Source organism: Stylophora pistillata, chromosome 4 (genome assembly GCF_964205215.1).
Source record: "Stylophora pistillata chromosome 4, jaStyPist1.2, whole genome shotgun sequence".
Classification (NCBI taxonomy): domain Eukaryota; kingdom Metazoa; phylum Cnidaria; class Anthozoa; order Scleractinia; family Pocilloporidae; genus Stylophora; species Stylophora pistillata.
Window position 1 is genome coordinate 36,210,327 of NC_142522.1, and position 10,522 is coordinate 36,220,848.

Consider the following 10,522-nt stretch of genomic DNA (forward strand, 5'->3'; position numbering starts at 1 on the left):
ACTGAATTTTTTCTTACTGCACGGAAGCCGTTTTAAACTCTTCTAGGGACGGCCTCAGTAAAAGTTTAGGGATGAAGGAGGGGCTGAAAATTTAGAAGTGTTGAGGACGAACATCCGCAGACGCTTGGAGGAGGTTAGTGCAGTTTTTTAATTTGGCTATTCAGTTTGCCTTGTGGATGTCAGTTAAGTTATTGGATATTTGAATTGGAGGGGCAAGTCACGGTACTTTTCATTCATTTGACTTTTCATTCATTTCCCGTATCTGTCAGAGTTTAACGGTCTTGTTTTTATATTTGTTTTTTCGAATAAACTTGATGGTAAATTTTAAAATAATGTTTATTAGATCTTTAGGCACAACGTGGGCGGCAGTATCGGAGAGGCACCAGCGTACAGGTCCGCGAGCTGGGATGTAAAATGGACCAAATGAAATAAGTTTCCCGTATTGAATACTTACTAAGCAAACTCAAAGTTACAACAAATGTTATCCTCAAATGATAAAATTGAGACGTAGATGTTTTTACCGCTATCATCAATATGGTATTTTAGCGAAATTAAACTGTTTGAGTTGAATAAAGGCTGTGGTCCATATGAAAACATGTGCTATTCGCCGCTTTTGAAGTTGAACCCTAACATTTTAAGTGGACATGTTGGTGAGAATACTCCTTAACACTTCAACTCCTATGAGAGAACGCGACACACGACATCAATACAACATTAAGCGAACAACGGATGAGAATAAAGGAAATTATCAATCAGCGAATTATCAGTTGACCCAATACCAATTTCTCCAAACTAACATCCTAAGAATTGTACAGCGGAGAGTAAGGAGAATTACAAGTGAATAGTTGATGTCAGCTGAAATGTTCTTAGTCCAGTTCGTGTAAAATGATTGGTCAATTTTGCCGTGATGTTATTGGCTGTAAGACTCAAGTGGCGTAAGTCGGTCGTGATTGATCTGTTTCCATCCATCGGTAGAGATAGGTCGTTCTGTTCGGTTCGTTTGTAATGTTAATGTCGTGAATGAGTCGTTTGTATAGAGTCGGTAGTCGCTGACAACTGTTTAGGGAGTCTGTTCTAAGAAAATTAACCAGCACGTTAGTTTTTCTGAAATATTGCGTTGCGCGAGAGAAAAGACATCGGCCAAAAAAGAAAGAAAAAAATCAAGCGCTCTTGGAGGCACTGAAATCGAAAGACAAACAAGAATGAGCCGTTTCCGCGGCAACCGTTATTTCATCATCTTTTCTCATTTTTACCATTGCAGCTTAATTTTTCACGAGCGACCAAGCATGACTAAACCTACTCAACAAGAAGAAAACATTTGCAATAATATTGCTGGCCTTTTTCTTGTTCGTATTTCATCTCTCTCAGTTTGTAAATGATAATAACAATATTAATAGTGATACAAATTATGTTAATGCCACTCAATATCAATATTGAAGCGACTTGTCATTGGAATTGTACGATTCTGCAAATTCACATTTAAAATTCACCTTTAATTTTGGACATGAAACATGGAATAAAGGTGAATTGAGGTTACACTGAAACCAGAACTGAACCCAACAGTTACGATTTAGGCGTGGCCCGCTTTAGTGATTTAACAGAGGGTACTTAAAATTTGCATTTCATTAGTTTAATACTCCAAAATTGAGCTGCTGGTACCTGTTGGAGACATACTTGTAAATAAAAAAAATCATCACTTCTCTGGTAACTTTTAGGGAGCACTGACAGTAATGAAGCTCTTACTCGAAGCCATGAAAATTCTACTAAAGGAATGTTAGAGGTAAACGAAAATCTCTTCAAAGATAAGGTGGCCTAATAGCAGTTTGTCGAGAAATCTCATTGGGGCTCTCAAATATTACTCTCTTTGCCTTTCGTCGAGGAAAGGGGGGGGGGGATTCCTGTAGATACCTAGCTAAAGTGCTTCAAAAACGTTTGACATTTTCAGGTGAAAGGTTTATAAGGAATGGGTTTCAATAGCTGCAGTAGGGAAAATAATTAGGAAAACTGCAATTGACGTATTTCATTGGTATAAATAAAGTTTTAAAAGAAGAAATATAATGCACTGAAAACACTTTTTTCCCTTTTTCGTGGCACAAGACGTTTGAGTACAGTGCTGCGGTGATTTGCTATATAAACACAAAAAGTACTCCATTGTACAAGAAAAGTTAAATTAAACGAAACGTGGCGAATTGTTCAATAGTTCTTCATAAGAGGGGAAAAAGTATTTGAAACTCAGGGTAGGAGACCCAACCCCCTTTTCTATATAGTGGAAATGAATGCATCCCCCCGGTTCGTATTCAATATGAAATATGCATCATGACGGCTGCCAAGTTTCAGAAAAATCCGTTTCTGCATAAATTTTAAAGTTCGTGGTCAAAACAAATCTTAATAAATCTCCTGCGAAGACACAAAACATGATTTTACCCATCCTTAACATGGACGTGACGCCGTTCGTTCAGTTCCTGGTCTTCGTTGCATACATTGGTCTTATTTTTGGACTTTCGGTAGAACTTATCGGCCGTAATCCATTAAACATGTTGAGAAAAAGCAATAAAGAGGAAGGTTCCACCATAAATGCAGAAGACTCGGTCGTAACAAAAGATGATTCTGCCGTTGTAAGCGAAGGCTCCGCCATCAAGAACGAAGATTCTGTTACGGAGAGCGAGATCCCGGAGGGAAATTCAAGTCTGGCTAATTGAGGTTAGATCGTCAATTCGTTAATTTAGAATGGTACTAAGTCTTCTTTGAGTGAGTATCCCATACCTTGTGTTTGCAGTCCAGTTTTTTTTCTTGCGTTATTTGATGTCCATCCCTACAACCTTCATAACCTTTCGTCATCCTTCTTCCTTTTTAAAATATGATCAATTTGAATAAAAGTGACGAGTTGACTAGGCTAAGTAAAATCACAGTGGAAAAATGGAGATTATTGCGCACCAAGTTTATTATTCATTTTCGATGAAGGCGCTGGAACAAAACCCGTAGTAAGCTTAGAGAAAACTGAATTTGATAAAGAATATTCACTCCTTAATTGTTAGCTATTTAACCAGCGGGCTTTGAAATAAGGCAGAAGGCTATCATTGTGTGCTGCGAGTTAAGAATGATTTCATTGTGTTACGACAAAATGTTTAATTAGTCATAGATGCCAGCTTCAAATACACGAGGGCTTGGCAACCTTAGTTTTTCTGGCTCGTATATTTTCACGCTCTTGATTATTGAATGATCACCGTGGTCGACAAAGCTATCGATCATCATTATTCCAAAGCATAGTTAAAGTGCAAGTGTGACTTTTTCTGTCTCTTTTGGTTACTAAAATGGAGTTATGGTTTATTTGTAGTGCTTTGGAGATTTAGAGAAAGCAGCGGCAACTGATGATGAGCGCGCTGACCTAACACACCGCGGATACTCCTCAAGTTACACAGAAGGGTGGAGGCCTCTTTGCTTTTTAAATTTCCCTTCTATCCATAAAACGAAAAGAACCTGAAGGGACACCTCAATCTATTACAAGTCATCTAAGATGATAACTGATGCCTTTAGGATAAATTAATAATAAGATATTGATATAATGATCTAAGGGGGAGTGAATCTGTATTCTAATCAGCGGTATAGCGTTGAGTTGATACCCACTTACACGCTGACACAAAAAGAACTGAGTGACCAGTTGGATAAACCGTGCAATATAAAACTTAAAACTCATCTCGTGTGCATCGGAGGGAGAACTGGGGTAACCCCGAACGTATCTTTTATTCCTAATGCTTGGAAAAATTTGTGAACTGCACGGACACAAAACCTGTTGTAAATATTTCCTGGGATATGATGTATGCATATATACTGCAAGAAAAAAATTTTATATCACAATCATCTCTCAATCCGCGGATGAATTGAAAGCGCATGGAACACTTACAATCAGCCAACGTGCTTATCGAAGAAATTTTAATCACTCCAATAGTTCATAAATTAGAAGGTAATAAAATAAAACCGATTTAAGGCTGCGTTCGTCTGAAACTCATTGAAGAAACAAACGAAGGAAAAGTTAAACTTCGCATTTAGACTATTGCAACTCCCTTTTATTTGGCGTACCCAAGTACCAGACAGAGCGTCTTCAGAAGGTGCTCAACGCCGCTGCTCGACTAATTTTTAGGATTCCCAAGTTTCACCACATCTCGTCCGCCTTATATAATCTTCACTGGCTTCCTGTGGCTTATCGCGTCCATTTTAAGTTGTTACTTTTAATTTATAAAGCTTTAAATAACCAAGGCCCACTATACATAAAAGAATATCTGCAGCCACACAGTGTCAAGGGTCATCAGCTACGTTCCTGCGATCAGGGTCTCCTTAAGGTCCCAAGAACTAACTTTAAGACCTTTGGTGATCGTGCCTTTGCCCGTTCTGGACCTTTTTTGTGGAACGAACTGCCGCTTGAAATTCGAAACAGTCCAAGTGTAACGATTTTTAAGTCAAAGCTTAAGACACATCTATTCAAGCTGGCTTACAGTTTGTTTTGATTTTTTGTCGTTTATCATTTTAATATTTGTAGTTAATAATGTTGTAAAGCGCTTTAGAATATTTTATAATTTTAGCGCTTTAGAAATGTAAATTATTATTATAAATTGAAGTCATGTGAACGGAATCGACTCCCATCATATAATTTCTTGTCGCCTGTTTTAACTGAACAAAAAACAAAATACTACAAACTAGGAAACAGAATTGACATATCCGCAGGTTTTCCGAAATCTTACACCAACTATTGTGATAAATTTCATACACACACCACATTGGTGCTTTAAATAATGCAACTTAATACCATGTCTTTAATATTTCCTGCACCTACAATCCAATTATTATTATGAAATTTTATCTCTGAAGTTTTATTTTTTTCAAGTCATAGAAGCTAGCTAGATTTCTATATTTCGAGCAGCGGGTAATGTTGCACTGGCAGTTAAAGCTGTTCACAAGCAACCACTGAGAATGATGAAACTAAAAGACAACATTGCAGAAATCATTTCAGTTTGTCTCGCCGCTCAAAGAACTGTGTGCGGAGGTCTTATGCTATTCACATAATCGTCACTAATATGTTTAGCAATGTTTGTGGACTGATCTGACGGTGATTTGGGGTTCGTACATTCCACATCATAATTCATTACAACGCTTTGTGTGGTGGACTACACATGGGTACACTTGTTACCTACTTCATCTAATCTCTGCAGATAAAATGAAGAGACAAATCTAAAGTTTGATTTATCGTTCGAAATCCGGCCCGGAAACAAATATATCACTCAGTTCGATGGTCCTTTCTAAGTGGTAATGGTAATTGATATCTGAGACGAAGAGTTTACGCAATCCACTTAATTATAAACATTTATTTTCATAACATCGAAAAAAAAAATACATTGAAAGCTCATAAGATTATCTCTTTTGGACTAATTAAATCTCCTTACTCGTAAAATTATCAGTTTAGAAACTGTCAAATATATACGCCGGGATCCATGTAAGAAAGGACACTTTCTTGGAGAGTGTGTTATGATTGTTAAGTTTTATTAAACGGGTGAAATCTTTTCGTCTTCTCCGCTAGTTTTAGGTATTTGGCTAGTTTCTCGCTTGCCAGCGGCGTGAACTGATGTTGTAGTAATGTCACTTATCTTAGCACGTGTCTTGATACGCAGAAATTTGTAGAAAGCTCTTTTGAACTGAGGAAGCCTCCATGCGTATAGATAAGGGTTAATACCAGAATTACATAACACAATTAAGAATTGCAAATCCCGCAACCAATGGATCAACACACAACTACAGCCGGAGCAAAAATTTAACAAATAAATCATAACACAGGCTGGCGTGAACGAAGCAAAAAATGCAAGAAGCACAATCATCAATGCTTTGGCTGCCTTGCTGTCCTTCTTTGTAATGACAAGATTTTTTTGGCTCTCCTGTTCGACCTGTTCATCAGATTCCGTACCCTTCCCTACTCTCCTTTTTCGCCAATATCTCGATCTCTGTCGCAGTCTTTTAAGTATTCCTACATGAACAAAGATTAGAACCCCAAACGTGCTGAGAACAGCAGTGTTTGCAAAAATAAAGGAGTAGAATATGAAACCCAGTTCAAAGTATACAAAGGAAAACCCCAGCGCTGCCACCCAAATTGATATGGATGTTACAATAGCGCGCTTGGAGGTAACCATTGTTTTGTACTTCACTGGCGACGATACGGCCACATATCTATCCACAGTAAGCGCCATGAGTGTTAAAATAGACGCCGTGCATAAGATGAAGTATAGAATATGTAAGATTTTGATGTCTACAATGTCAAGTTGAAGCGCTTCGCTGGTGTGAAAAGCAATTGAAACTGGATCCATAATCGTTCCCACAACCAGATCTGTCGCCGCTAGACTCAGCAGGAAATAGTTAAATGGTGTTTTCAAGTTTCTGAAAGGATCCTTTATGATGGCCAAACAGACGAGAAAGTTTCCAGGAATGGTTAAAATTGTAAGGAAAACTGAAAAGGACGCTGTGAAGTATGAGAGCGCTCTTGGAGGACCAATGTTTGAACACATACTTGATGCCGATGGCAAACCCATCTCAACTTTTTGATTTGTTCCCGAAGGCGCTGAGCCCGGTTTCGTGTGCGCAAATATTACACTTGTTTAAATTTTGACTTTACAGCGAGTTGGAAAGGTGTTTTCTGTTGTGTTATAGGAAGTCACTACTCCGTTTTGCTGTTTTGGAATAAACTGGAACTCCTTGTCCCTTCTAAGCAATATTCCGTATCGAACTAACCAAATAATGTTCCTAAAGCTCTCTCAGTGGAACAGTTTCTTTGTCGATTCAACTTATTTAAATGATTTCCTGCATGTGCCTGGTTACGATTTGTCAGCCTGTCTGACTTTGTAACTCAAACACGAATTGTTATGGTGCTGCATAGAGGGAGGGAAGTCGCCAACAGATGATTACTTGAACACAGCTTCTAGCTTCCACCTGAAAGCAGTTGGAACACGAGTCAGTTGAATAAAGTCTGAGATTTTTGTCTCGCCAGCTGCTTATTTAGGAAAGTGATGCACAACGGGAAATCAACCATTAGTAGAATTTATCTACATCCGTCAGTCCTGCAGGAAAACAGTTTTCATTTACACTCAGTAGAAAGTACTTATCTAACTAACATATGCATACGTGGGAAGATGGAAAAAACAGCATTTACTAAACAACATGAAGCTTTTCGCATTCAAGTTAATTAAATTTTGAAGTAGTTTGTTAGGAGGAAAAATTAAACGAATGCGTTTTGACAGGTTACATATTCAGTTCAATTCAATTATTAAGCTTGCAATAAACCAAAATATTCACATCACCTAAATTATAATAATTGATCGAGGTTGTATATGTACTATTAGCGTAAACATAGGCAGTTTTGGGAGTCGGTATAATATTTTTTCTTCTTTCGCTTTATTAGGTGATTGTGAGATAAACAGCAAGCGAGGATACAATGGCATAATGTTCAATCGCTTATTTAATTACCCTCAGCATGGCGCCATATATTTGCAGTACAAACATCCTGAGTTTTGATGTCTCCCTCTAAAAAAAACAACTTTCAAGAAGTCTGTCTTTTCAGAGTGTCTAACAATATTGTTTAATAACTGGAAATCGTACAAGAAAACAAAACAAAAACAGAAAAAAAAAACAGAATAAAGCAGCTGCAGTATCTCTTCTATAAGTTTTAATTTCAATATCAGGTGAATATTCAGTTTTCTCCTCCTTTACTGTGGCGATATTTTTGATCAACCCATAATCGTCAAAACAATTCTCAGATAAATTAGACTTTAAGAACCATCTTTATTCATGCAGTAGAACTTTCTCTTAAAGTTTTACGCATTTAATATTAAAAGCATTTTCACCGCTTTATTTTTGTTCCGTCAATTTATTTCTCTTTGAGATAAAAGCTAGCGCTAAGAAGTCACAACGTTTCGACCTCTCTGAGGTCATTTTCAAGTGAGTAAGTTTTCCAAATCAGCATAAATATGTTGAAGCAAGTTGAAGACGATTATATGTGGCGAACGCTAAAATATGTGAAAAAGTATAAACAATATACAATGGAAGAGAATAAAAGAATAAAATAATAAAATAATCGTAACACGAATTGTTCTAAACAAGTAGTTTGGCGTCGTGACTTCTTAGCGCTAGCTTTTATTTCAAAGTCGATTTCTAAGAAACTACTTATTAAAATTTATCTCTCGTCTGAAAAAAACCGCAATGGCTGTGGATCGTCACTAGAAGCGCCATTACTTAAAGTCTAAATAGCTTAAGTGTCATTTCATTCAATTTTTAACATTTTTGCATCTATTTTCACAAGTGATTCACCGGAAAAAGAGTATCTCTGGACAAATCATTGTCTATTTGACAATTTGACATCTGTTTTAGCCTTTGTAAACAGACCTTACACCTTCCTCTCATCAAAATGTCAGTTCTTGTACATCCAGTTCCAATTCTCACATCCTGATTTTTTATAGCTTTGTATTTTGTTCACCGAAGTGCAAACGTAGTCGTCGCGATCAAAAGAAGCGGTCAAATTATGATGTTTTATTTTTCCTTGAGGTAGGAAAAGGGCTGAGAAACTCTTGTAACTAGCGTATTTTACGGTTAAGAAACAAGAAAGTAAAATATAACTGTAATTATCAAAATTGGCGCTGCGCGTTTGTGACGTCACGAAATTTTGACCCTCTAGAGCGATTAGGACAAACAAACAGGCTTCTCGAGTGGGCGATGATGCGCCCATCTGTAGTTCAAACGCCTCTAAAGCTCGTATTATAAATCAAAACGACGGTGTTCCTGGCTCAAAGCTTGAGCAAGACCAAGAGAACTATACAAACACACAATTGAAGCGTTGGTTAAAGTGTTGGGGCTTGAAATTAAGCAGAAAACGAGCAGACCTCATCGCACGTGTTCGTGACAGCCTCAAGTCGGGAAAACATTATGTTCTTGATTCAACTATAGATGATGGGCGAGGAAAGGAAAAGTAAAGATGATGGGCGAGGAAAGGAAAGTAAAGTCGATCTCGTGAAACTTAAGGATCTAACAGTTCAATGTAAAAAGGGGGTTGACAGGCCTACACAACTCACCAGCGCGTGTTTAGAATAGCCTATTCAAAGTTTGGCCCTCACGAGTATGTCTTTGAGCGATCGCCCTCTTTTTTAAGACACGAGTGGCGGATTTTTGTATAGTTCGCTCAGTACTGGTTGTGTTTCTATTAAATGCCAGTGTCTCATGAGAATTTGCTTTAGGTTTGGCACTGATGGTTGGTATTGTGTAATAAAAGGCACGATTCGTTGGTTCGTCTTCGCCGGTTTCTGTTGAAGAGCTACTTTCCTGTTTTTGACTGAATTCACCTCTGAGAGAGGGTTGTGCTAATGAGGGCCTCTGGGTAGCCTCTCTTTAGCAAATGCGCTTTGAAATTTGCAATTGTCTCCTCGAATATTGTCTGAGAGGAGTTTGTTCTGAGAAGTCTAAGGGCCTCTCCTTTTATGAAGCCTTTGTTAACTCCTTGTGGGTGATAGGAACTACAGTGTGCATACTGAACTGTCTCAGTTTGTTTAAAATGAGTACGCACATCAAGGATTGCGTCCTTTTCGAATCATTCGCTTTTATAGATGTACGTGTCCAGGAATATTGTTTCCTTATCGGAAATTTCAGCCGTAAATTTTGTTGGGTGATGATTGTTTGCTTTTTCAGTGAAACGTTCTATTGTTGCTTTGTTTGTACTCCATAGCGAGATGATGTCATCTATGTAACGTTTCCAAACAAGCGGTTTGAAAAGGCTTTTGTCAAGAATTTCAGTGTACAGCACAAATATCAGTATTGTAGTTAACACTACCAGCTGAGAAATTCTTTCTAGAACACGCATTTACCCGGCATTGACAAAGTTCCAAGTCATGCTTCGGCTTTGGGAACGGTATGAAGCCTCTCCGACCGTTTTAAGCATTTCTTTAAGCGAATCTGGCAGTATTTATGGATATCTTGAGTCATTTTTACATGTACCCCAACAGCAATGCCTAGTTGCAACCATTTTAGAAAGTTAGAGTATTTTTTGAGCGAAAATAGTCTTAATTCTGACACGTTTCACATACAAGTCCTTGTAAAGACTCCGAGTGTTTCTCTTAAACCAGCGGGGGGTCCAAAGATGACATATCTATTTTTAGACCTGGCGCGCAGCAACAAAGTGAGATATCGATATTACATTAAGAGCCGAAGTAAACTTGATATCACATTTGAAGAAAAGAATTAGGAAAAGAAAGAGAAAACTAAAATGAAATACATATAAGGACAAAATATCAATGAAAAGAAGCAGCTTTTTTGGGGTCTTCATGTTCTGAATGTCCCTTATGGCTAAGGATTTAAAAGAAGTAGTGTTCTCAGCTTGGACTGTTTGAGTTGGCAGTTTATTCCATACCCGAACAGTTCGTATAAACAGAGAATAACGGTGCGCCAAAACACTTGAGGGGGGCTGGAGCATGGCATGTTGGATCCTTGGTCTAGGAGCTGGTTG

The 10,522-nt window shown here is 37.9% G+C and overlaps 1 protein-coding gene and 1 long non-coding RNA gene across 2 annotated transcripts; one reads left to right on the plus strand and one right to left on the minus strand.

Annotated features, from left to right (window-relative positions):
* The first annotated feature begins 867 nt into the window (after window positions 1–867).
* LOC111328329 (uncharacterized) lies at window positions 868–3,989 on the plus strand. Its single transcript, XR_002694612.2, has 2 exons — window positions 868–2,700; window positions 3,335–3,989. It is a non-coding gene; the product is annotated as an uncharacterized LOC111328329 (long non-coding RNA).
* A 1,405-nt stretch (window positions 3,990–5,394) lies between these two features.
* LOC111328328 (adrenocorticotropic hormone receptor-like) lies at window positions 5,395–8,248 on the minus strand. Its single transcript, XM_088758743.1, has one exon. It carries the CDS (start codon window positions 6,567–6,569, stop codon window positions 5,535–5,537), a length of 1,035 nt encoding a protein of 344 aa, XP_088614869.1. The 5' UTR covers window positions 6,570–8,248; the 3' UTR covers window positions 5,395–5,534.
* Window positions 8,249–10,522: the final 2,274 nt, after the last annotated feature.